Source organism: Cavia porcellus, unplaced genomic scaffold, assembly GCF_034190915.1.
Source record: "Cavia porcellus strain 051 isolate PalLab524CR breed Dunkin Hartley unplaced genomic scaffold, mCavPor4.1 scaffold_40, whole genome shotgun sequence".
NCBI lineage: Eukaryota > Metazoa > Chordata > Mammalia > Rodentia > Caviidae > Cavia > Cavia porcellus.
The window spans coordinates 4895900-4923019 of NW_026947523.1; the positions used below are offsets into that span (position 1 = coordinate 4895900).

The 27120-nt window shown below is 55.6% G+C and overlaps 1 protein-coding gene and 1 long non-coding RNA gene across 4 annotated transcripts in view; one reads left to right on the forward strand and one right to left on the reverse strand.

The window, feature by feature from the left end:
- The window catches only part of Efcab6 (EF-hand calcium binding domain 6), a 212828-nt gene that overhangs the window by 167738 nt on the left and 17970 nt on the right, over window positions 1–27120 (forward strand). The window contains exons 26-28 of the mRNA XM_013153159.3: window positions 1354–1549; window positions 4890–5081; window positions 22947–23174. Of these exons, the coding sequence (XP_013008613.2) occupies window positions 1354–1549; window positions 4890–5081; window positions 22947–23174 (616 nt within the window). The remainder of the gene's footprint in view (window positions 1–1353; window positions 1550–4889; window positions 5082–22946; window positions 23175–27120) is intronic.
- On the reverse strand, window positions 19897–25452 carry LOC134474878 (uncharacterized). 3 transcript variants are annotated; one of them, XR_010045788.1, is made up of 3 exons: window positions 25168–25452; window positions 21436–21714; window positions 19897–20249 (listed from the first exon to the last, which is right to left on the reverse strand). It is a non-coding gene; the product is annotated as an uncharacterized LOC134474878 (long non-coding RNA). The 3 variants fall into 3 exon arrangements; XR_010045786.1 differs by having other exon boundaries at window positions 25172–25450; XR_010045787.1 differs by lacking the exon at window positions 25168–25452 and adding an exon at window positions 25010–25143.

Sequence of the window (27120 nt, forward strand, 5' to 3'; positions counted from 1 at the left end):
ATATTTTAATTAAACAGGTGTTTCTGGAGCATCTCTGTAATCTGCCTTTCAGTGAGGGTAACCAAGTTTTTCTTTTTACACCTGAAACCTTAATAAGGACTGCCACGGATCCGTGTTTCTTCTCAAACACCTCTTAACGATAGGCATCCCGGCTATCAGTGATTATGTGGAGATTATTCTTTTCCAGATCCAAACAGACTTTTCTAAGCCATACGGGGAGGTTAGCGTATACACTGGGTCTCCTTGCTCTGCGTTAGTACCGCGCTGATGAAGTGCTGACTGTCCTCTTCCTCGGGTCCCCCCATGAGCCATCACAGGGCTGAGCCCCAGGGCTCCACAGCTGTGGGATACAAATGTTCGGCCCTTAGTTCCCGAGTCAAAGCAGATCTGAGTCACTGGACCCCTTCGCTCCATCTGATGACGCCCCACACAGTCCCATTCTGACCTTCGCGTCCCATCCGGGCAAAGGAGCATCTCTGTGCTTGAGCCCCGAAAACGGCCCAGGAGTCCAGTTATGGAAATGCGAACTTGGGATGCATGGCAGCTCGAGGCTGCGTCTTTACATCTTTATTAATAAATATGCTGTGGATTCTCGGGGGATTTCACCCCCAGTCTCCCCCCAGGGTGGACAGGCCACCTCTTCTGGGTCGGCGTGGGGGAGTGTCCATGTCTACATGGATGCCCTGCTGGGGGTGGTGGGCACTCAGACGGGCTTTTAGAGAAAATACTAAGCCTCACAAGTCCTACACAGATATCGTTGGAGAGCTGTGAGCCTGGCAGCTTCCTCCCACCATTTCTCCCCACCATTCTTGATAAGGAATTTAATTTCCATTTTTGGGGGATCCCTCCTGTCCTCTGCACTGTCCCAAGCGGTCTCCTTCTTCCTGGTTCCTCTGTGCCTCAGTTAAGGCCCTGATGGTTGCAGGAGCTCCTGTCCAGGTCCCTTACTCTCCGCCACCCGACAGTGTCACTTCTAGGCCATCTCTGATGCCTCTGTTAGCGGTGAGCCCGCCCCAAGGGACAGCTCTGCAAGCATCACGCCCCTGCCAGAAGCCCCCTGTCTGCCCGCTTCCCCACTGTTCCTGCTCCCGGGCTGTGGGCCCTGCTGGGCGCTGAGGACAGGTCTTTAATGGAGGCCTCCTGGGGCATGGCCCCCTCTGCTCTCATGGCCCTCGCCTGTTCCGGTCTCTGGCAGCTTTGTATGCCTGTCTGATGACAGAGGGCGGGGAACCAGGTCACAAAACCGTCCACTTTCCCCATGTTGCCTTGTGCTCAGCAATGGTTTGGTGAATGAATAACCGAAAGATTTTTTTTTTCAGTTAACATATCCTTTTCTTTTTTGGGGGCACCAAGCTTGGGAATCATCTGCCATGATAATACCATCAACTACCTTGACTTCCTGAGAGCACTGGAGAGCAGCAAGGCAGCTCGACCTCAGCGGGAGGAGAAGGAAGACGCTGTGCCAATCAACTTCTCCACGCTGAACCCGGAGGAGGTGGTGAAGAGCGTCCAGGAAGTAGTCAGCACCTCCCAGCAGGCTTTGTCGCAGGTACGGACAGGGAGAGGCTCACTGTGCGACCCCGCTCAGCCCATCAGGGCACCTCAGCCCGCCCTCCACCGGGCCCTTCCTCCGTGCCTGGCTGACCACAGATGTGCCTGCTCTGTAAAGCGCCCCTATTCTGCCTGGCACGCATTCGTAGGGGCGGAGGTGCTTCAGGTGCTTCAGGCGGGTGAAACCCAGGTCGTCTGGGAAAAGAGGACAGAGGCCCTTGGGCAACAGGAGCTCACCCGTCCTTGAGCTTTCAGCATGGCCAAGCACTGGGCAGGGGGTGAGAGGCAGGAGGTGGCCGTGAACGGGGTGGGCCAGTGGGCTGTGCCGAGCGCTGACCTCGTTGTGAAGGTGACCAGGAGGCCAGGGTCACCGTGGAAGTTGTCATTTTGCAGCTTATGTTTGTGTGGTGCTCAGGAGGGCACCAAGCCCTGGTGCTCGTGGAATGACACTGAGGACGGACGGGGCCCACCTCCTTGGAGACGGGGCTTTGGGACCACGCCCTGGCTCCTGTCCCCCAGGCTGGGCCCCACGTGGATTTCCTTCCCTGGCAGCAGCATGGTGTGTTAGGGCCTCCTGCAGGACCCAGGGTGCACACAGCCCAGCAGCCACTGTCAGGCAGAAGGAAGGCTCCCCCAGAGCTTCAGGAACGTGGACACCCCCCCGGGTCCCACACGGCACTGCAGAGAGGGCTTCCAGAGTTTCTCCAGCAGCCACGCTCCTTCCCTGGGGACCGTGAGGGCCACCAACCCTGGGGAGCCTCTTTCCTCTTTGACCGTAGCCCCACGAGGTAGGACGGTTGATTCGTTCTCCAGGGGACACTGAGCTCAGGGCGGAAAAGCCTGGCCACGGTCAGATGATTCTCACGTGGCAGAGCTGGAGCGCAGGCTGGAAGGGAAAGGCATGTCCCGAGCCTTTTCCAGATCTAGGAGGCCCCCAGAGTGGACGCCCAAACGGTCTTTAACTGAAGCGTGCTTTTACTCTCCTGAGTTTGGTTTAACCTTTTGTCCTTTCTCGAGGCAGGGCCTCACTCTGTAGTGCAGGCTGGGCTTGAGCTCACTTGTGTAGCCCAGGCTGGCCTTGAAATCATGGTGATGCTCCTGCCTCAGCCTCCCAAGAGCTGGGGTGACAGGCGTGCGCCACCGCACCAGGATCTCATGATGCACTAAGAGGATGGACGTTAGTTCCTTGCATTTCTGAGACCCCCAAGGCCAGAGGCCTTCTCGAGACCCTCTGAGGTGGCCAGGACAGTGCAAGGCCCCAGGGTGGGCATCTCCACTCTGAGGTGTGAGCTTGCTTCTTCAGTGTAGGAAGGTGGGGTGCGAGGGGTGGGTGAGGAGGAAGCAGAGGCGGGGGGACCCTCCAGCCTGCGATGCCAGCAAACTTGGCTGTGTCCCAGGTGGCGGACATCGGGAGCAGCCAGGTGTCCTCTGCAGGGTTTCTCATCTCTGCCCCCTCACTGCTCATCTAAAAAGTGTGCGAGGGCCTCTGGAAAACCACGTGAAGACAAAGGCCCCCGGACCTTCCGTGTCTCAGGATGCCCAGCTGACAGTCCCCTCGCAAGCCCCGCAGACCCCAGGGGCCGGAAGTGGCTGGATAGTGGCCGCCAAGGCAGGAGTTCCTCCCCGGCCCAGCTGAAGCACTGGCCGTTGCCAGATCTCATCACTTTCAGGAGGAGCTGCTGAAGTGGCCCCGGGTGACATCACGGGGAGGGGCGGTGGTCTCTCTGTGGAGCGACGAGGGTCCCAGTGGGTCAGGGCGGTGCTGTGAGAAGCGGGTGGGGGAGATGGGCACTGGGAAGGGGGCACCGGCTGGGGGAGGGGAGGGCGAGACCAGCATGGCCCTCAGAGAGGACATGAGACCTGCGTGCTTTGTGACAGATCGGTACCTCTTTGTTGGGGAGTGTTTTATGAATTCCAGGCATTTTCACAGGTAAATGTTAGCTGCCTAGATTTATACAGGGGTCCAGCACAGACAGGCCCAGGACATGGTGGCCTCTGCTGGATGTCGTGGGTGCTGCTCCCGTGGAATGTCGGATGTCCTTGGTTTACCGTATCTGGGGGTGGGGTGTACTGGGCAGTGAACCCAGGGTCTCCACCCTAACCCTATCCCCCGCCCTGTACAGCGTTTACAGTTTTTAGAAATTCTGACACAGTCTCACCAAGTGGCTAAGCCGCCCGGGGGTGACAGGTATGTGCCGGCCCCACCAGCTGGCCGGCCACATTCATTTTTAATGATGATTCTAAGCCCGCGTTGAGACTCTCGTGTGGGCCAGGTCCCGCATACGTGTGTTTTCCGGTAAACTCTCTGAGCTCGCCTGCTTTTATAGCAAAGGAGCTGAGGTCCAAAGAGGTCCAGGGTTGAGGGTGAGCCGCAGAGCCCGGTTCAGAGGTCAGCTCCTGCCCCAGCGCCTGGGGGCCCCCCTGCTATGCAGCGCTGTGTCCTGTCACTGCCGGTCAATTAAAGTCCCGGAGCCGCACAGCGGCACCCTGGTTCTCAAACTTAATTCGTTCCACGATTCCGTTTGAACTGGGGCACCGCCGCACAGCATGGTGAGGTTAATGTGGACGTCCGTAAACCGAGCCCTGGCGTGTGGCTCGTTAGCCCAGAGTGAGAATTAACCGCAACCACGAGGGAATGTGGTTCAGGGTTTGCACACACATTAAATTCCTCCTTAAAAAAAAAAGATCTTCATCTACTACTTCACACAGCCTTCCCAGTGCAGTAAAGATGAATGATTTCATTCCGACAGATGGAAAAAAAGTGCGCTCTTTTTATAGCACATTCTCGCACTTTCTCAGTTTGCCTGCTCCGAGGCTGGGACACAGGGCGGCCGCCCTCCCACCCAGGCCCGGCATCGGCGGCGGAGTCTGCTCGCGCGGCTGCGGCCACAGCAAGCAGGGCTCGCACGGCCTCAGTGGAAAGACCTCACCTGGAGGCGGGGTGGCGCTCCATCTGGGCACTGCAGAGTCAGCCACCTGCCCCGCAGCCTGGCTCCTTCTGAGTCTCCCGCTAAGGCTCTGTGCAGAAGGCTGGGAGACCCCGAGCCTGAACAGGGTCCTGGGAGCCAGGAGGGGGTGCCGGGCCCGGCTCCCCTTCACCCTCTTCCTCCTGGCCTGCCAGCCTGGGATATGGTAGTCCCCGGCGCATGTGCCCGCTGTCTTACTTAGCAATTCACTTACTTACTTAGTAATTTAGAGCTTGCTACACAGGACCATATACGCTAGATTTCATTTGCATTCTGCCTAAGTGATAGTGCCTCGAAGAAAATAGTTTTGAAATCATCACCTGAGAGTAGCATTTGCCATCTTCTTCTTCTTTAATTAATTTTCTTTTTTAGGCATTTTCTGCGTTGGACAAAGAGGACACAGGGTTTGTAAAGGCTACAGATTTCGGACAGGTCCTTAAGGATTTCTGCCACAAGCTAACAGACAGCCAGTACCACTTGTTCCTGCGGAAGCTCAGGATCCACCTGACGCCCTCCATTCACTGGAAGTATTTTCTCGAGACCTTCGGCTGCTTCCTAGAGGAGGTGAGGCGTGTGCGGCACGCACGCATCCCTGTGTGAAGGGAGAAGCTAAGATTAGTTTTTGCCAAATGGGGAACGGATTAAAAGTACATCAGATAAATTGGCAATCACCTCACGTAAATTAGCTCATCGGAAACAAAAACAGTACGAATCCTGCCTAGAGTACTGGGAAGTCAATGCGCATCCTCTAGATTACTGAAGGATTTTATTTTATTTCATTTCAGTCTGGTGAGGACTGGGAGCTTGCTTCCGTCTGGTAGCTTAGTGTTCCAAAGACCCTTAGGACCCACAAGATGATCCCGTGCAGAGCGGTGACCTCTGCCCCCAGGGAAGGCAAAGGCCAGGAGGGGTCAGCCAGGAGGCAGTGGGTGGGCAGAGGCTGGCAGTGAGAGGAGAGGTGCCCAGGGGAGCCAGGGGGCTTTTGGGGGAGGGGTGGCCGGCCGCCGGGCTCTCCACCCTTGTGCCACTTGTCCTCTCTGGCTGCGTACAGCATCGCTCCTGGGCAGGCCAGCTCATCTCTGCCCACTGATGGACCAACACCTCCAGGCGCAGGGCAGCCTAGCTGCAACCAGCCACCCCGGGCCTTCTGCCACCCTCCTGGGCAGGACGCTGTGTGGAGGGATTGGGGACACGTGTGCCTTTGTCCCTGCATTTGTGGAAGGGAAGGGAGAATAAGCAGGTGGAAAAGTCTCGGATGCTGCAAGCGCTCTCAGCAGCCGGCTCAGCAGGGAGGGATCTAGGCACCTCTCCCCGGGCTGGCCGGCTCCGTCATTTCCAGTTACCTGCTTTTGTGTATAACGGTATGATAAACACTTCGGTGCCAGAGGGCTTGCTCGGTCATCTATCCGGGAGGGATTCCCGGAAACGAGGCTGCCAGGGCAGACAGCTTGGTCTTTCATAAGGTCTGGGGTTCATCAAAACAACAGCAGCACCTGGGGCACCTCTGAGGGCAGCTGCTGGGCATCTCGTTCTTCGGGCTATGAGGCACGAGCTGTTAATATCCCCATGTTCCGGATCCGGAGAGCGGTAGAGACACAGGGTAACTAACCCAGGGTCACCCAGAGCCCGAGGGCCAGCTCCTGTCTGTGAACCCAGGAGGTCGGCTCCTGCCTCCAGGCGGCCAGCCTGTCACCCTCTGTGATTTGGTTTTTCCCATTTTACCATACAGATGACCACTCCTGGGTATATAGGATTGTTCTGTTATAAAACTTTATATAAATGGTGTTAGGTTGAATGTTCGCCACACTTAGGTTTTTCTTACTTAGTGTGACATACTTGGATGTATGCACTACGGAAGAAGCCTGTTCGGGCGAGCCCACTGGGGGGAAAGCGCAGCGGCCGTTCAGTGCCGGATAGGTGGGAAGTGTTCCTTGTGCTCGGTCTCCTCTGTCTTGTTACTTTTCTCTCGTTGCTGGAATAAAACACCCGACACCCAAAATGAAGGAAGGAAAGGGTTATTTAGCTCACAGTTTGTGGAGGTTTCAGTCATGATCAGCTGGCTCCAAGGCAGAGCGGCCTGGCACAGGGGCAGCCAGAGCAAAAGGGGGCAGAGCGAGCCTCTTTTCCTCCTTAATATTATATACAGGCCGCCACCACCCGCTCTCCAGGGCCAGTGCAGCACTCACAAAATCTCTGTGCCCTCCTCCTGCAGGGGATGAGGATGTTTACAAAGTGAGCCTCCCGGCTCCCTGCTGAGTCTCTGAGTTAAACTTCTCAACTTGTCAAGGTGACACAGTGTGTCAACCGTAACACTCTCTCACAAAGGGACACCCGCAGAGCACAGGTGGCCACTCCAGCCCATTTGCTGGCCCATTCACACCAGTGCAGTCTCCCCACTGCAGTTCAGGGGAGCGCCCGAAGCCACAGCCCCCGACTCTCAGGCTGCGGGATCTGGCAGGTAGGCTTACATGGTGGGCCCCAGGCTTCCCGTTCTGCAGGTGGGGTGGGAACTGCAGACCCCGCCTGGTCGGTGCCTTGTCTCAGCCCTTTGTTTATGGTGAGCCTCGGTAGTTTTAATAATTCTATGTTCTGTGATTTTAAAAGCAATGCATATCCTCTGCAGCAAGTTTGGGAAATGTAGGGAAACATGTCAAAGCAGTCCTCTGGACCCCACAGGCGTGGTGTGACTCGGGGGGGTACTGGTAAGCACTGGGACTTGTCCTGTTGTCCCCGGAAGGAGCGGGACAGGCAGGCTCCGAGAAGCCCCGCAGCCACCCAGCGCCCAGCGAGGAGAGGCAGGCAGGTCCCGAGTCAGGGCTTGTGTTTATTCTGCACGGCCTTGAGGATCTGGGCTCTTGGTGTTTTTCTTTTTCTTTTCTATTTTTAATACTTTGCAATTTTTGCAGAGTGACATTATTGGGTTTCTTATCTTTTTATACTTAATGTTATATTACGTCCTGTCACTTAAAGGTTTTCCAAACATCAGTTACAGTGTCTGCAAAGCTTTCCCTACACGGTATTCTGTCGACTCCCGTATTTTTAAACACTTAGATTGCTTTTCCCCGGTATCTGCCACTGTAATTTACTCCGAAGTGAACACTTTATATGTAAATCTATATTCACATTTTGGATTCTTTCCAAAGAAATAAAATAAATAGGGCCAAAGGACAGGAGTGCTTTTTATTTATTGATCTCCAAAGCAGCCCCTTATACATTTTTAAATATTGATTTTCTGTTGGGTTGAACGGCAGAAAATCATCATTTTAAAACTCATTAATGATTGGATATTGATGATTGTGTGTGGCTTCAGCTGGTATCTGTGGAAGTCCTTTGTGCCCCAGACTCTGAGACAGGCTGGTAATTTCGAAGCCAAACGTGAAACCTCACGGGGGAGCACCCCGGCTGGGTTTGTTGTTCCTGGGATTCTCCACAGTCCTGTGAGTCTTTTTATTTGTGTATGTGTGTTAAAAGAAATTTTTATTTGTATCATGGTAGTGGACATCTATAGTGACATGAAATGGAATTGTTGGGGAAAATTGCAAAACAGATCATCTGACGTTCCTGCTCACCCCACCCCGATCCTGTGCCCCGAAGCCTTTGACCCATGGGCCTGCTGATTCTTCACCTCCTGGCCCATCCTCGCCCTCTGTTTCTGACGTGACCGGCCCAGGCCGCCTCCCGACTTGCTGGCTGGTGGTTGTGTCCTCAGGTCCTTCCTCCGTCTGCACAGCCCGGGGTGGGTTTAGCGGTGCAGGCAGATGCAGCTGGGTCTTCTGGGAGACAGACAAGGAGCAGTGATGGGCCACGTCCTGTGTCAGGCTCCGGCGTGCCAGGGTGGTGTGCCGTGGGGACCATGCGGGGAGGTGGCCGGCAGCAGGTGAAGGCAGATGGTTCTGGTGCCCGTGCTGCTGACCCAAACGCCTGCCCAGGGTCCAGGGACTGGGCCTCAGCTCTCAAAACCGCACCCGCCCTCCTTCACGAGGGGTCGCCCTCCACCTTGGGAGCACTTTGCCCACAGCTCGGGATGAGCCGTGACTGTGCAGTGAGCTCACGGAGGAAGCAGCGAGGTGGCCGCGGGCACTGCCTCTACCTGCACGTCCACTGCCACCAGCTGGGTTCTAGGCACTCAGTGGTTCCAACCCCAAACTGGCCCAGGAGGATGGGGACCCCTCGCCGAGTGTGCATGTATCAGGAGGACAGGTTGGGGGTAGGACTCCTGGGCTGAAGGACAGACGGGTGACCACAGCTGTCCTCGTCAGGCCAGTCGCAGTGTGAATGGGGCTCTTTGTCCTGTGTATCCGACAGTCAGAGACCAGGGCATTGCGTGCTTCACTGTGGAGAAGCTGGTGCCTTGCTCTGGGCCACATGGCGCCTCCGCCACACCGGCTCTGGAGTTGGGGTGCCCGGAGCGGCGGGGAGGCTGTGGGAGAAACGCAGCCCGAGCAACGTGAGTCTGAGGTTTAATCCCAGGGTGTGTTTGATGGAAAGGAAGAGAAGTAACAAGAGGGATGCGAGAATCTTGTCCTTAAGCTCATTAAGTAGGATCCCAGCCATCCCATTCCTCCAGGGGAGGCGGAGGAGCCTGGTAATTAAAAAGAGATTACGGAGCTGTAATTAAGACAGCCGCACGCCTCTCCTGGAAGAGGCACAGTGATCAGCCCCCGGCCAGGCCAGCGCTGCTCTGGAGAAGGAGCCAGGCGGGATCGTGGAGGATCCCGCGTGGGCAGCAGCGGGCAGGGCACAGGGAGCAACCTCACCCACGTGGGGCCACACCTCTGCCGTGTCTCATGACTGTGGCACAGAAAGGTGGGGAGGATCGGGCCCTCCGGTGCCAGGTGCCGCCCCCTCACTTCCCCGTCCCTGGCCCAGCTTTGCCCCGTGTCGCATCTCCTGCCCCTCTGCGCCCACTGACCATGGACCAGCTCCTCTCAGGGTGCAGGGTCCGAGCTGCAGCTCCATCCACCCCCAGGGCCGGATCCCCTCCGCAGGCAGGTTTAGGATCCTAGGTGTTGGGCCAGCGGCCATGTAGGCACACAGCACAGCAGACCCGAGAGCCAGCCAGGTGGGCGATGTCCCTCCAGCCAGAGGAAGGCGAAGGCGACTTCAGTCTCCAGGAAGGAGCCAGGCCTGCATCCGTCCCCACCCAGAGTCCTTGTCACACCTGGATTTCAGGATGCCAAGCCCTGGCCTGTGGGGCAGAGAGGAGGCGGTACAGGGTGTTAACGCTGAAATGCTGGCCCGTGGCATGATTATAAGAGAAAGTAGCCTGGTTCAGGGGCACCCGCTTGTACACCCTGCAGTTTGGAAAGCTGAAGCAGGCGGACCTCAAGTTCAAGTATGCTTGAACAGTTTAGTGACTTGAGATCCCGTCTCCAAAAGACTTTCCTTGGTTGTTGTTGAGAGTGTAGCTCCGTGTGAAGCTTCTGGGTTCAGTGCCTTGTCCTGAAAGAAAGGGAATAAAAGGCAAACCCAGAAGGACAGGTGCCAGGTGGCCGCACAAGGCGTCCCCCAGCCAGCGAGGAAACCGCCACTACAGTACGGCTCCCTTCCTCGCCTGGAAGAACATTTTATATTCAAAATACTTTGTGCAAAATATAGAGTATCACCCCGCTTTTAGAAAATCAGTCCTGTTTAACATTTCTTTTAAACCTTAAAAGTGCAATTTCAGTATCTTCCGTGGATGTAAAAATAACGCTCAGAGCAGAAATAGAAATTTTAAAAGACATAGTAGGAACCCATATGAAGTCTTTGTCCTTTATTACCATGGAAATAATGGGATTTTTTTTTTTAACAAAACACGTGCTTATTCAAGGCAGGGTAATTATTTTGTCACTTTGTAGCAAGGAGCCAGCCAATGAGACGCCCTTACTTTGTGTCCGTAAGACGTATGTGATCTTCTCCGGCGTTCACTTAATGGTAAATAACTCAAGATGGTTTTCCTTCCAGCGGAGGATTTAAGGATGTAGTTTTCAACCAAAGAGACCACAAACCACATCAAAGATGCGTGCAGTCTTTTAGAACATCCCATTTATGTGGTTGCTGTATTATAGTGGGGTTACTTTGTCTTTCTTTTGATTGTAAATACACTGGTGCCCGTGTATTTTTAATGAAATTGAAACTGAATGAGGAGCTTCTCTTCGGAGGGCACTCTTCGGGTTTTGGGGAATGAATTAAATAGATTATGAAGGCGCCATCGTCACCGTTGTTTACTCTTGCTCCTGGGCGTGTTGTGAGTGGTAACTTGGGCCAACCTGGACATGTGGGGCGGTGGCCCTGGTGACAGCCCTCTGTGCCACAGTGAAGGTGACAGGCATAGGTCCCCGCCCGGGATGTCAGCAGCGAGACACCCAGCAGGGCCCGTGGGCATGGCGCGGTGGCCTGGCGGGAGCCAGTAGACAGCGTGTCCCCATCTCTCCACTTGGGGCCTGGGGTCAGCGAGGTGCAGAGTCTAGAAACTCAGTCTAGAAGCCTGTGCTCCCTCTGACAGGTCTGAGATGGCCTTGTCACTGAGGATTAAAATTGGCAGCCTCCGCCCGCCTGCCTCAGAAGCCTCCTTGGGGAGGAGGGGCACACCCCCCATGGGCCGCATTTTCAGCCGTGTGGACTGTTGGGCACCGGCGTGGCTCTGGTTGCCCTTGGGGTCTGCGGAGGCAGGACACAGAGGCTGCTTGGCTTCTGATGCCTTTTGTGGAATCCCGAAGGTGACCACGGCAGGCTTGGCCCCATGGGCGGGACACTCAGCCCCCACCCCGGCCCACCGTGGAATCTGTTTCCCTTCCAAACACAGCTGTTTTGGGCTGTCAGGAATGGGCTCGGTGAGGCCCAGGGCAGAACACGCCCGATCCCAGTCTCTGGCCAAGCTGTGGGTTTGTGTGATTGAATTTTTTTGGACCTAAACCACCCGAGTTCCTGGAGGCCGAGACAGAGCTATACACACTGAATCCCAGCTCCAGGCAAGGCCCAGCGCCAGGCCCTGGCCACGCACTGCCCACTGCTACCGTCAGTGTGTGTGAGTCCTCTAGCCATCTCCAGACTCTTTGAACATCGTGTCCCCCAGTGCCAAGGTGGGGTTCTTTCTGGGTTGTTGGCATCAGGCGATGCTATCCGGGGGCCCCAGGTACCCAGGCCATGGCACGCGCTGTCCAGGCAGCTGCCCCCTCTCCTGGGTCTCTGCACAGCCACAGCAGTGATTGTGGGTCAGTTCTGCACCGGAGGCGAGGTACATCAGTGACCCTGCCAGTCGCAGTCTTGTTGGGAGCCACCCCAGGACATCCCTGTCCTGCACAGTCTTGCCGAGCAGAGCCAAGATCCATGTGACACCAGTGCCTGACATTCCTGGTGAGTCGCCTGGGTGTGACTTTGCACAGCTGCTGCAGGGCTGGCTTCCGGTACCCCATTAGGCTGCAACTCTTAACCCTCAGCAAATGCAAGTGTGCAGGCTTGTGGGCGACAAGCAGGCCCACTCACCATCCCCGCAGAGTGACCAGGCTCCCCCACTCATGGCCAGGGCCACCCATAAACAAACCAGACAGCGCTGTCTCTTGACGGGTGTCGAAACCTGAACATGAATGATTCCTGCCCACAGATGCAGATGCATGGTTAGCCAGTTACCCCTGGAGATTTCTTTCAGGGTCACTGCCATCCCTGTGCCCCCCATGGTCAGGCGTCATCACCAAGAGCAGGGCTGGCATGGAGCCGTTCTCAGCATTGTCTGTGAGTGGGTTCAGCCGGTCCTCAGATAACCCCGCAGGGGAAGCTACCTGATTCTTCCTGTTTGCAGAGAAAGAAATGGGACCAGAGAAGTACGGGCCTCTTCCCTCATCCCAGAGCTGGGCACGGACAGAGGGTTTGAATTCTGAGCAGTCCCAGGGCCCAGGCCCTCCTCCGCAGCCTTCCTGTCCGTGAGAGCTTTTAGGTGTCTGCCTCCCGGGCCTGCCACAGATCAAGACGTGATTGCGGAAAGGGTTTTGCGTGGTCCCTGGCGGAGGAACCCTGAATGTTTGTGTTCCTTAGTAGTTTCCCTCCACCCTACTCCGAGTGTGTTTCACGCTTAGTAATGATGTGATTAAGCAGGGTAGAATTTATCGAGGTGAAAGGATTTATTTTAACAGTTTCACAAGTGACTTCACCCAAGAGTTTATTGCATCATTAAAGGGTCAAAGGGCTGGTTTCGATGTTCCCGTTTTATTTCTCTGCATTTTATGGCCATTCTGTGCTAGTAAAGGGTTGGTGAGTCGGGTGTTTGCAAAGGTCCCAGCGCAGACTCCTTGGGAACCTGAGCCACGCCACGCGACAGAGGTGCGTTGGGGGCTGGAGGAGGGGCCGGAGCAGCCCGAGCGGGTGGGGACCTGCGGTTAGGGGCGGCCAGCAGGGACGGCCTGCTGATGAGTGTGCTGATGGTGCGGAGATGGGCCTCCTGGGGGAGCAGCAACAGCGTGTGCAGGCCCCCGAGGCTGGGACGGACTGTGCTTTGGGCCAGGCCTGCGGCAAAGGGTCCAGCCCTCACTCTGCGGCATCCCGGAGCCTCAGCTTCTCCAGGGCAGAGGTTTCAGTCTCTGTCTCTCCCACCCTGTTCCACCACCTGCCCCCAGCAGGTCCCGCTGAGGTCCCGAGCTCCTGGGTTCCTGTCCCATGTAGGCTTTGTGCTCTCGTGCATGGCAGGCAGCAGAAGCTGTGGTGGCAGCATCAGAGTGTAGCTTGGGAGTGAGGCGCCCGGAGCCCCATTCCTGGCAGTGCAGCCCAGGAATCTCGGTGACCCTCACCCTGAGCCCCCAGCCTCACCGACCAGATCTGTAAAGCTCAGAGCACCAGAGCCGCTTCCCATGAAGTGGAGGCCACAGGATAATGTGTGTGGCCCCAGCCAGGGCCCAGGGAAGGCGGCAGAATCAGGGTGGCCGCAGCCCACCGCGGCCACTTCTCAGTGAGCACTGACAGAGTGGCTTGGCTTTGGGCTTTTCCAGCGAAGGCCTGGGATGCCTGAGTTTGCTGCGGTCCCCTGATCAGAAGGGGTCCTTCTCTGACCACTGCGCACGGCTCTGCGTGCTGCCAGCACCCACTCCCCACCCTTTTATCTTTGATTATGACTATTCATCGTTCTGTATGCTTCACTGATCTGTATGTCAGTTTCCATTCTCATGTTTGGGAAGTTTTCAGCTATTACTTCTGTAAACAGCCTCTTGACATCCTTTATGTTGTCCCCTTCTTTTTCATTTATCCCTATCAATCTTATGTTGTTTTTCTTTGCATTATCTTGCAGCTGTTGAATTGTTATTTCCTGATTCTTAGTTATTTTTAAAAGATCTTTCCTGTTCACTAGCTGCAATCTTGTCTTTGAGGTCTGAAAGTCTATCTTCACTTTCATTGAGGCAGTTTTGACAACTTTCAATGGAACTTTTTATTTCCTGTGTATCTCTTTGACTCTGTTTCATGCATTGTTTCTTATATTCTTCATTCAGAATTTCCATATTTTTGCAGTGTTCCTCTAATTTTTAACTATGTCTTCTTTATGTGGTCAGCATTTCCTTCGTTACATTTATCATTTCTTCTTTCACTCGGGAGATTATTTCTGATCTGAGTTTCTTTTATAGCTTCCCGGAGTTGTTTCTTTACTTCAGCTGCTATCATATCAGGGGTTTCAGGTGTGTGGCTTACATTCCTTCTGTGTCCTCGTCCCCTCGGCTTGCTTGGGACGGGCTGGAGGTTTGAGGTCGAATTTGCTTTCGTTTGTCATTTTCCTGTATTCCCTTAGGGAAGCCAAGGCAAGGTCTCAGGTGTGTCTTGGGTTGAGAATCTCTGTCCTACTGCAGGGAGATTCCCCAGTTGAGTGGAGTCCTTGGACAGACCTTACCCGATGGCTACAGCCACTTGGGGTCGTTGGCGGGGCCTTACCAGTCTCCGGGTGAGGCCAAAGCTTCCCCGTGAGCTGAGATTGCTCCGAGTGCTTTCTGCTCCCCGGGCGGAACGCAGGAGGCTGCGGGCCTTTTTCTTTTCCTTTCTTCTTCCTCTTTCCTTCTTGCTTTTGATTCTGAGGGTAGAATACAGGGCCTTCACATTGTTCTGATCCCAAGCTACTTTTGTTTTTTATTTTGAACCTGAGACAGTCTCACTGAGCCACCAAGTTGCCCCAAACTCGCCATCCTCCCGCGTCAGCCTCCCAGAGTGCTGGGATTATCCGTGTGCCCCACCAAGCCAAGCCCGGCCCTGCTCCTCGACTGGCAGGTCAGATTTGCAGCTGTCAGCTTCCCCGGACCCCACCACGCTGTGTCTTCATGGGGATTTAAACATATTTTATCTTTTTCTTTCCTCTTCTTTTCCTGACAGGCAGTTTTGCTGCTGTTGTTATTTTTAGCCTTCATTTATTCACTGTAAATACAAATGAAGGTACAGTACAATTAATTTCCTTGCTAATCAAAATATTTGATCAAATGAAGCAATTATACCATTCTTTGAAAAGAAGTTGGAAGGATTCTTTACTGAATATTTCTAATTAGAATTTTGTTTTTTTGCTACCTGCTGAGTTCTTATTCTGTATGAAGTTTCAGGATTGTTTTTTTTCTCCTTTAAGATAGCATGGAAAAAACTATGTAATTGTCTCCTGAAGTATCCAGAACAAATATACTCCAGCAAGCACATAGCCTGAGGGGTTAATCATAGGCTTTACAATCGTTAAATTAATAGATAGATTACAACTCTGACAGCTGAGTGGGCCCTGCTAAGCCACTGCCACCTTGGAGACCCACAGAGGGGTCACAAGGCACCCCTGCCATGAGCCCATCATCAAGGGGCATTGAAGGTCAGAAGCTGTCCCTGGCCAGGCACAGGGGTACACACCTGAAATCCAGCTACTCAGGAGGCCGGAGCAGGAGGAGCAGCTGCATCAGGTCATACCTAGCCTGAGCAACTTAGTGAGACCCGGTATGAAAGCACAAATCAAAGTCCCTGGGCTGCAGAACCTCAGGGCACCAAACAGCCAACTCACGCCTGGCCTTCACCTCTGCAGGGGGCTAAGCCAGGCTGGGCTCCACCAGGACATCCTCACAAGAGACAGCAGGCTGAGCCCTGGGCTTCAGGGGCTTCCCTGCCTGCCGGGCCCCTGCACACCACTGTCAGCCAGTGTGGCCCCCAGCCAGGCTCTGTGCCATCCAGGGAGGCCAGACTTGGATGGCCACCCAGTCCCCTCCCTCCCGCAGCCCATGGCTGCATGAGGGTGACTGTGGCACAGGTTGCCACGGGGCTGGATTCAAGAGGAGGCCCCTCCCTGGGTGCCAGTGGTCGGCGGGGAGAAACCCTGCTCAGGGTGGGGACAGTGGCAGAGACAGGAAGCTGCAAGGGAGAGGAGAGCAGCACCAGAGCTGGGGTGCAAGCCAGGTCCCCCAAATGAATTCCGTTCTGTGCAGGCCTCCCTCTGAGCCCCCATCCCCAGGGCAGCCTCAGGGATTGGAGGGAAATTCTGATGTCACAGAGCTTTTAGGACTGACCACAAGTCCACGTGGTGGAGCTGCTCCTCACCAAACAAAGCACCTGGGTACGCTGGGCCCCAGAAGCGCTCTGTAACAGCACTGTGCACAGGCCACAGGGACACTATTTCTTTGTATATCCTGCCAACAGTATAGTGCAGTCACAAAGAGTCACAGAGAATTCCTGTGATATAGATGACCCATCCTTCTCTGCCACGCCCAGAGGAGCCCTGGCAATGACAAATATCCCTCAGATATCCTAGTGAGTCCAACAATGTCTTGAAAACAGCACTGCTTTCTAACGGGCTCAGGCCTCGCGTGCAGGAGATGAGTTCAAACGCGCACCTGCCAACTCTCCTGCAGCACCTGGCACCTGCAGACGCCTCGCCTCATCCCCTCCAGCAGCCGGGTCAACCACGGAAGGTGTCATTTGCCTCGGAAGAAAGTGGCGAGGAGGAGCAGAGCCTTTCTTTGGTTCCAGAGAAAGCTCTATTTCCCCCTTCAAATGCAGCCATCATGTGAGTGATGCCAGGGACACAAAAGCGCCAGACCAGGAGCCATCTGTTCTCCCTGGTGTCTCTGGGCACCGAGCAAGGCTGGCAGCGTCTGAGCAGCTTTGTGGAAACTCAGGGAGGGAACCAGAGAGGGGCGGCCTGGTGTGTCCTGTGCGCAGCGCCCTGCGGAGGCCGCGGCTCCCCTGGGCTCTGGGGGCTGTGATGGGGCTGCTGTGCCCACCAGGCCTGGCAGGTCTGTTCCCGTGTGCAGAGACGGTGACAGTGAAGGACAGGGCTGGGCTGTCTCGGCGTTACCCACAGTGAACCTGAGCCGCCGGCTGGGCTGCGCCCGGGGAAGGTGCTGCTCCAGCAGGCAGCGGACCGCCGCCTCGCCCACTCCTCCGCACACTCGGCCGACAGGCTTCTGCTGCCCCTTTGTCGGTGCCCATCTGTGGCTGTCGCTGAGTCCGTCCTCCCTGGCCTGGCCAGGAGAGTGTGGGAGGCAGCACTGTCACGGTGTCCTCACCTCTGGCTGTAGCTCTCGGCCCGCAGAGGGGCGGGTCAGCCTGAAAGAGGGCAGCCAGGATGGCACGTGAGCACCGCCATGGTCACTTGGGCTGTTTGCTGGCCTCCCCGGCCCTCACCCACCTGGGTCACTTGGGGAGGAAGGGAGCTGCCGCCCTGGGCTGTGACCCATTAGCACAAGGTCTTCCTTGGGCTCCCAGGGGTCACTCTGACCAGGGTCTCCCTATGACAACTCCTATTGCCATTCTCCTGTCCAAACCCAGGGAGCCAGGGCCACCCATCTTCCCTAGAGACCCCCAGCCCCCCTGCAGAGGATCAGAGGGTTCTGTCTGACCTGGGTCTGCAGGGTCAGGCAGGAGTGCCAGGGTGGCAGCAATGGCTTCCACAGCTTCAGCCAGCGCTGGCCACATGTCCAGCCCATGAGGACAGCTCAGGCAGCCATGTACCCAGCCCTGGAGCCGTGGCACTCAGTGTCACCCTGACCCTGTGTCTTAGCTGCCTTCCTTTGCTAGGACACATAGCAGACACCACAGCGGTGAGGAGGAGAGGTTTATTTAGCTCACAGTTTGTAGACGTTTCAGCCCTCCATTGATGGGCTCCAAGGCAGGGCGGCAGAGGAGAAACAGCTCGGCAGGAAGCAGACAGGGATGAGGGAGGAGGAGGGACCGCACCTTCCAGCCACGCCCCGTGCCACCTCCTCCCACCGGCCTCACCCCTCAGCACCACCCTAGCTGTGGGCCCATCAGTGGGCCAGTCCACTGGCAAGTGTCACACCCCATGACCCAGTCCCTTCCCCAGACCCCACCCATGGGTCCCTGAGGCTGTAGGGGAACACCCGGCTATCAACCACAACACCCTGCTTTTGAGGTGAGGCCACATAGGTGGAGAACGGACTGACTAGCCAGCACTTCAGACCACCGTGTCCCCACCCCGGGCCCTGGCACCGGGGGAGGTAGCAAGAGCGGGGGGAGCGTGGCCAGGGAGCCGTGCACGACCGTTTGGTAAAGGCCCCGCTTCACAGGGCCTCTCTACCTACAAACATCCTCCCCTGCGATTCTAAACAGCCGCACTGCGATCTCTCTTATGCAAATGTCATTTAGCCCTTCCCCTAACGTTTGGTGTCTAGGTTATTACCAGTTTTTATTTCTGTAAAGTTTGTCTTTAGTTTTTGGGGGTGGGGCTGAGACAGAATCTTGCTGTATGTCCTGGGCTGGCGTCAGGTTCACAGCGATCCTCCTGCCTCGGCCTCCAGGGTGCTGGGATCTCAGGAGTGCACCACACCACAGACAGATCTGTAAACAGCCCCGCAGTTATCACAGATCCCGTGAGCTCCCCGGTGTTTCCTTAAGGACAATCCTGAAAGGGGGGCCCTGAGCTGGAACTCGGGCACTTTCCGTGGCACCAGACACCTTACTCCTGTGGATATTATCAACGCTCGCCGTTTGTTAAAGCGGAATCGTGTTGTTTCCATTTCTCTGCACCTGGGCCAACACCAGGCCCAGCGTCCCTGCTCACAGCAGAGGACAGAGCTGTGCCTCTCCCTTACTGCCTGTGCCTTCTCTGACTTGTAGACGTTTATTCTTTCTTCGTACATGGATCGGGCTCCCCTGCATACCAGCTTCTGTTCAAGTCCTTGAAGATTCAGCAGGAAACAGACCAGAGTGTTTACTTCTGTGAAGTTTATTTCGGATGAGAAAGACAAGAAGTAAATGGAAAACCAGCAGGGGAAAAGGGTAGGGATTATGGAACAGGGCTCAGAAATCCTATAAACACCCCAAGGTAGGGACACAGACAGCAAGTGCAAAGGCCCTGGGGCACAACTGCGCCTGCTGTGTTTACAGCAAGGGGAAGAGGCCCGTGGCTCTGAGCACAGCCTGTAAGGAAAGATCACCGAGGAGGGGAGTCACAGAGAGCCAGGTGAGCAGGAGGAGGCATTGTGAGGTGTGGCCGGTTGCTCTGAGCAACGCGTGAGCCATTTGAGACTGTCCTCAGAGTGAGATAACCGTGGGCAGTATCAGTGGGTGCACTATAGGGATTCATGCAGAAGGGCAGCAGCCAAAGCCAGGAGGTGAGGTGGCCTGGTCAGGCTGGAGCCCTGGGATCAGAGGGTGGTTTGGAGGTGGACGATAGGAAGCTGCCCGGCCTCAGCATCCGGAAGAACAGTTTCTCTGTGCTGAGGCGGGGACCACAAACGGAGGCCACGTTTGGAGGCCATTCTGGGAGGGCAGGAAGAATTGTCCTGCCGGGACCCGGATGCTTAGGAAGTCGCCCCCTCCTGCCGTTGTCTCTGAGGCGGCCCCGGCTTCCTGTTGGCTGCGGGCGTCACAGCTCTGCGGCCACGGGGACTGGTTCTGAGGACACCCGACCCCAGCTGCTGCCCCGCTGTGCACCTCTGACCCCAGCCACCACCCGGATCAGACCGGGTTTCAGTCCTGGACACTGAAAACCTGCTATTACATCAGCTGCCACCTGCTTCCCCATCAGTGTGTCTAACAGTCCCCCAAATATCTGCTGGGGTCTTTGTTAGGATTTTATTACACCTTGAGAAAGTTCTGTCTTTCGCGGTGGTGGAGTCTTTATACCCAGGAGCGCGCGTCTCTCCACTGACCCAGTCTTGTCTGAACCTCTACCAGCCCCGAGGAAATTCCTTCCTGTAGGCCTTGGGTCTCGTTTGGGTTTCATCCCAGAGCGCTCAGTGCTTTTATCAATAATGTGATTGCCTACCTTTGTCACCATTCAACTTCTAATTTTTTAAAACTTTTCTTGTTTTATTTATTTTTATTTTTTGTTACCAAGGATCAAACTCACAACCTTGCGTTTCCCAGGTAGGCACTTAACGCTGCTGAGCTAAACCCCCAGCCCTCCTAATATTTTTTTTAAAAACCATATACATTTATTAGTCCATTATTCTTTTTTAAATAAAGCAACTTTATTAAACCACAAATCTGTATGCCACACAATTTAAAGACTTAAAAGGCAAGATCCGGTGGACCCTCACATGCAGGCAGAGCTGTGCGATTACAGCCACAGTTAAACTTAGGTCACTTTGCCATCCAGATCAAAACACCCCTCCTGCGAGTGACCACCCCCCGTCCTTCCGCCGGCCTAGGTGACCACTGGACTCCTCTCTGTCTTCACAGATTTTCCTCTTCTGGGATTTTACTTCTTTTTTCTTTTCAAAATGGTCCATTCTCACAACCGTAGAGACCCCACTGTGTCCAAGGAGGAGTGAATTCTGCATTGTGAGCTCTCACACCCTATTAGAATGAAACCAGGGACCGGCATACTTAAACACAGGCACTTTTTTCTTTCTCTTTTTTCTCTCTCTCCTCTTTCCTATTAAATGTTTCATCCAAGGGAACCCACACAATGTCCAAGCTCCTATGTCTGATTTGCTCCACTTAACATCAGGGTCTTAAGGTGCCTACGGGTGCCCCAAGTTTGTCTGTATTAATGGCAGAACAATAGTCCGCTGTGTACAAACCCCACATTCCCTCACCCACCCCACTGTTGATGTGCCTTGGCTGGGTCCGAGATTTAGCTGTTATGAATCAGGCTGCCATATACACACATTGCTGTGATGTGTTTTCAACTCCTCGGGGAAGATACTCAAAAGGGGGAGAGCAGGTGGGTCAGGTGGAATTTTGATTTTTAGCTTTTTGAGGGATCTCCATGTTGGTTTCCATAGTGGTTGGGTCAGTTTACACTCCCACCAACAGTACAACTTCTAATGTCTTGTATCTTTAGCTTGTCTCTAACTGCTTGAAATAAACCCTCATTGGTCCCAGTGAACCATTTTTAAACATGGTGCTGAATATTCTTACTATCTGACATTAGATGTTTTTCCCATTAACAGCCATAAATGAGATCGGGTTATAGTTTCTTTGTCATAGTTTGGTGGGTAATTGCCCAAAGATTTCCATCCTACGCATCTTTTCTGAGTGCTGAATAATGGAACTCCATGTAAAAATCATCTATTCCCTCAAGGCCTGATGCAGCGTGCCTTTAAAAGTCACCTTTAGTGACAGATGGCAGGTCTTTTACGGGCTCTCCCATTTCTTTTGTGATTATCTGTATTCAGGCTTTTCTAATACTCAGCTACAATTAGTTTTCTATATTCTCTTAAAAGTACGTTCCATCCCCCCTGGAGGTTAAAGCACATTAACCTAAGGTTGTCGACTCTATGTTGCTAGAATAGTAGGCTTCCAGCCTGCTCTGGGCTGTGACACCTCCGAAGGTGTGAATACACACATCACACCAGGGCAGCCCTTGTTACTGCTGGACCGAGGGGTAAACCGAGGCACAAGCGGGTCAGCAGCTTATTGCAGGGCCTCATAGTCAGGGGCGGCGTCTGCACTCAGCTCCAGAGCTCCGTCCCCTCAGGCCCCCGTCCACCCGTGTTCTTGCCAGCGGCGCCCACCTGGGCCAGGCTCTCTAACTTACCTCTGAGGCTTGGGAAAGTCTTCAGTTTACCATTCTAAGAAGCTGTAAATCGCCTCAGGAACACCGCTGTTATTTTCTAATGTGAGACAGGAAAAGCATTCGTTCACTTCCCAAATGTCTCCGTGCGGCATATTCAAAAGCGCCTGCCAACCTGTGGGTGACCGAGGGCTTTGGTCGGCGTGGAGGTGCATGTGTCCCGGGCCTTCCCAGCAGCCTCCTGTGTGTGATGCCGGCTCATCCAGTCTGAAATACTTTGCATATTATGCAGGTTCCTCCATCCTAAAGAATAGTGACGTATTAATACAGAGTTCTGTGGAAATTCTTAACACAAGACAGCCAAGTTTGACTGCTAGCTGGGGGGTTTCTGGATAGTTTCTGGATGGTAATCGTCTGAAGTTGCCAGAACAGGACTGACCCAGGGTGAGCGCTGTTGTCAGAGCTCACAGACACAATCAGGGAACCTGATGGTAGTGCAGAACATGCCCAGATGCAGGGACAGCTGTCATGCGTTGTCACCGCAGGCTGTCACACGGCCATCCCTGCGCCTCTGTCCTGGCACCCTACACCTTTGCAGGTCAGGAGTCCACTGCTGCTGCAGCAGATGCAGGCCTGGCTGCGGGGGCCTTTACCTAGCCAGCAAGTGTGTGCCTGTCAGGGCTGCCTCCCTGGCCCGCACGGGAGGCTCAGGTCTCAGTGGCCCCCGCCAGCTCCATCCCCATGGCTCCAGTCCCCCATATCACCTTCCTGGTTGTCCCAGGATACGCCAGAGGCCCAGGCCTTGCCCACGGTCCCTCTGCTGGTACTCACTGAGCGACTCTCCCTTGCCTGCTATCCCTTGCCCTGTCTGCCCAGCACAGTGGTCAGTAGAGACACAGGACAGGCCACACAAAGGAGCCCTCTGCCACTTCGTGTCCTGGAGGTCAGTTCCTCTTCCCGGGAAGTCCCCAGCCCTGGCCCACTGCTCATCCTGCCCCCGGCTCCCCAGCACCACGGACAGAGCCTCCAAGGCTTCCTCTGGCCAGGATCAGTAAAGCCCTGACCCATGCATTCACCAGAATAAATCCCTGTTCCCGGCCCCAGGGAAGCTCAGCCAACAGCTGGGGCCGCAGCGCAGGGTCTTTCCTGTCAACAAAACCGTCTTTCATAACCAGTCAGTGGGAGCAAATGGATGAAAGTCACACCCTGCAATGGAAGCACAACCCTGGAAGTCCAAATGCACAGCTCTGCAGGCTCCTGGCCGCACGCAGCAGGACTGTGTGTTTGCTAAATGCACCAAAGGCCAGGCCAGGCCGAAGGCTCAGCGTCACACAGCCACCTCTTGGGCCCACTGTGACTTCCACACCGCTGAGCCTGGCCTGCGAGGGGAGCCGGTTCAGGCTGGCATCTGTGATGCTTTTGCATCTGGCTTCTCTGCCCCTCTGCCTCCCCAGAAGTACCCAGATGTGGGGCCCCTGAGCTGAGAGGTCTGTGCCCCTGACTGAGGGCCATGATTCCCATTCTGTTTTGTGCAGGCTGCCGATGAGTGGGCCGAGAGGATGCCCAGAGTCCCGCCACCCACGTCTCCCCGAGAAGCAGCCATTGCAGAGCTGTTGGCCCGCCTCCAGAAAGCTGTGACCACCCACCACTATGCCTTCGCCCAGGAGTTCAAGAACTTCGACACCAACAAAAGCAACACGGTCTCCAGAGATGAGTTCAGGGCCGTCTGCACCCACCACCTGCAAATCCTGACGGACAAGCAGGTAAGGTCAGGCTTTTTTGGTTTCCCTTCTGGGCCACCCCAGGCCCGTGCTCCCCAGCACACAGGACACAGTCTTCAGCAGTGCTCAAGGTTTTATTTACCTTATTTTGTTCTCTTTTGGTTTTAAGATAGGTTTGCACTATGTAGTCCAGGTTGGCCTCTCGTATCCTCCTGCCTCAGCCTCCCAGGTGTGGCATTAGGAGCATGTGCCCACCGGGCCCAGCTTTGTTTTGTTTTTCAGTCTTATAAAAGACTCTTAGGAGCCTGCTGTCAGGTGGCAGGTGTGCATCGCACCTTTTCAGTGTGCAAAAAAATGTCCCTGTTTCTTTGCAAATCAAATTAAACTCAGCCCCAGCTCCCATCCTCCTTCCCTTCCCCATCAGCCCAGCCATGTGAGCCAAAGAGGGTGGCTGGGAACCCTGGACCCCAGCAGGTGACGTGGACCCTTGTGTTCCTGATGTTCCCTCTGTCCTCCGCTCTTGCTGCTCTGGGGTCTCCCTGGGGAAGTCCAGGGAGCCCCTCAGACTCCGGACAGAGGCCACCGCTCCCTGGGTCCTCTGCCCGTCACAGAATCTCCAGAGCACGTCCTCAGTCTCCTCCCTGGAAGACTGAGCGCGGCTCACTGTAGTTCAGAGGCTCTGGCCCCATGCTTCCCTGTCCCCCTCAATGCCACACGGCCTCCCAAGCCAGACAGTGTCCTGCAGCCCCCTCTATGAGAGGAGGGCACCTCGGAAGGGTCCTGTGCTTACCGACCCAGCCCTGTTCACACTGAGTTGCTTTGCTCCACACCCAGCATCCCATGGGTAACAATGCCTGGCACAGGGTGGGTTCTCAGCAATACCCATGATGGCAGGGTCCCATGTTGCTGTGGGATGTCCACGTGCCCAGACCCTGCCCCCAGCTAACAGCCAACATGAGCGCCCGGTCCCTCCGTCCCAGGAGATGCTCTGTGAGCAGCCGACATACCAGCGCCATTCCCAGCGAGCAATTCAGACAAAAGGAGGTCTTAAAATACACAGCAGCTCGTCCTCCTTCCCCTGGGTTCTGCTCAGGCCCAGCCCCGGGGTTCCGCTTGCAGATCCAGGTAGAAACCCGTCCCTTTACCTCCAGAATCTCAGTCCTCACGCCAGACAGAATGCAGCCATTAAAGCCCCTGAGTCTCGGTCACCTTCCTGTCACTGAGACACAATACCCCAACCCCCACACTTAAAGGAAGTTTGTTTCAGCTCAAGTTTTTAGTCTGTAGTTAGCTGATGCCGAGGCAGGAAGGGGCCGTGGGAGGGTCTGTCGGAGGGAAACCGCTCGCCTCACGGCAGCCAGGAAGCAGACAGGGAAGCGAGGGCCAGGAGGGAGGGAAGGCCTTCAGGCCACGCGCCCAGTGACCTCAGCCTGTTCCCTCCGGACCTGCCTGCCACACCAAGCGAGCTGCAGCACCCCCAGAACCCGTTTACCACCCCCAAGCCCCGCTCCCAGTATGTGAGGCCCCGGGGAGCGCGTCCTCCCGGACCTGCCCCGTGACACTCGGATGACAGGAGCGAGCGTGGCGCTTAGCTTTCCCAGAGTGAGGCGTTTGGGATGACCTGAGTCATTGTCGCTGAGTTAACTGAAGTGCTATTGCTGAGTACTTCTCTCCACAGAGCCCCAAAGGCAAGCAAGTTCTGCCTTCGCAAACTGTGCAGGTGAAAATAATCAGCCCCCGGCCCCATTTATTATTCTACCATGCCAGCTGACAGAAGTTTTACTGATACAAGTTTCACTAATAACAATTTCCATTTCATCTAATTGAATAAGCTTTTGCTCTAATTACTGATATAAGTTAACGATGTGCTGACACACCTCGCTCACATTCGTAACCAGAGAATCTGATTTCAGTTTTCCACGAAAGAAACTTCTTCATCCGCAGCAATCAAGCCCTCCGCAAACAAATTAAGCACTTATTTTTAAATGCTCCTTCCTAAAAATAAGTAAGTTCTCACATCTCAGATACAGCCCACCTACAGGATCCAAGCACGGCACGCGAGCCCCGTGGTTAAAGTTGGGGGTGATGAGCAGGAACTGTTCCTTGGTGAAGGCTGCTTTCAGACACAGCAAAAGCCCAGAGACCCTAGGTTTACTTCCTGTGTGAGTTGCTGTGCCAGCAGCCTCTGTGTTGGTCACTTCCCTCACTGGCTCAGGTTTCTGTCCTGCTCAGCTGGCTCCCAGGCAAGAGGGCAGGGCAGGGTGCCTGGCGGAGGAGAAGCAGCTCACCGCACTGCGCACGGGAAGCAGAGGGGTGGGCGGGGCCTGGAGGGAGGGGATCTCCCTGGCCACGCCCCCGGACCGCCTCCTCCACTGACTCCGCCCCCTAAGCAAATCAGCCAAAGCCGCGTCCTGAGGTTCTTGGGGCCCTCATTAGAAACCATAGCAACCTTCTCGGTTGAAGGCACAGTGTTAAAATGTGACAGGAGATGGTTTGTCCTTGTGATATGCCAAGGTCCCTCCTCCTGGATCTCAGAGGAGTTCACTGAGGACACGGAGATGGTGATGGCTCCACCCTTATTAAATAACGTTTCCACGGATTGCGTGATTTCCTTCCTTTACCTACCTTGTAGAAACATCACGCACACACACGCAGGAAGAGGGCTTCCGAGGGGCACCTCCATCGACTTACCCAGCTCTGTAGAGGGGAAAGACCGCGTCTTCCAGAAAAGCAGGGCGTCTGCAGGGCAGACTGCGGAATTGGGGGTCTTCCGGGGAGGTGGCCACAATGCGCCTCCCGGCGGGGCTCTCCTCGCCAGGCCCTTTAGATCAGTGTTGCTCCAGTGCTGTCACAGGCAGCGCGCACTCGGGAGAGGACCAAACCCCTGCACACCCTGGCTGTGGGCAAGGGCCGCACCTCTGAGCTCGGGTCTTCCCCGGCAGAGGGGACACAGACAGGGCTGTCCCGGCTCTCCCAGGTCCCCCCCCTCCCAGCTCGAGCCCAGCGTACCCCTGTCCTCCCATCCGGCTCGCCTAGCTCTGCACCTCTGGCTGAAGCCTTGGGACACCCGCGTGCTCCCACGCATGTGGCACCCGGCTTGGCAGGGCTAGAGACAGCCAGAGCCCGCACACGGGGCTGTACGTGCATGAGGGGTTGCACTTGGTGCTGGGGTTGCACGTGGTGCTGGGGTTGCACGTGGTGCTGGGGTTGCACGTGGTGCTGGGGTTGCACGTGGTGCTGGGGTTGCACGTGGTGCTGGGGTTGCACGTGGTGCAGGGGTTGCACGTGGTGCTGGGGTTGCACTTGGTGCTGGGGTTGCACGTGGTGCAGGGGTTGCACGTGGTGCAGGGGTTGCACGTGGTGCAGGGGTTGCACGTGGTGCTGGGGTTGCACGTGGTGCAGGGGTTGCACGTGGTGCTGGGGTTGCACGTGGTGCTGGGGTTGCACTTGGTGCAGGGGTTGCACTTGGTGCTGGGGTTGCACGTGGTGCTGGGGTTGCACGTGGTGCAGGGGTTGCACTTGGTGCTGGGGTTGCACGTGGTGCTGGGGTTGCACGTGGTGCCGGACGTGAAACTGGAGGGCCCCATAGTCAGGAGTTGCTGGCCGCTTGCTGCCTGCTCTGTGGGGCCGGGTGGGGGTGGGCGGTTTCTGTGACAAGACGTTGGGTTCGGAGCCAGGAGACCGTGGAGTGGGAGCCGCGAGTGTGGAGCCAGTGTGCACAGCCGGCCCACACCTGCATTCCTGGGGTCTGCGTTCCTTTGCGGGATTTTAGACAGTAAAGAAACCGGAATGTATGATTTCTGAGCAGTGAGGTGAGGTGGGGGGACAGGGTGCCGGGGCCTGCATTTCCCACGGGAGACCTGGGCGTGGACACGCAGCCCTGTGGGGGGCTGGGAGCTGAGGCCCCTCAGCAGAGGGGACCAGAGTGACCAGGCGATCCACAGGGTTGGAACACAAGCCGAAAGCCTGCGCAGGGGGCCAGCCTGGG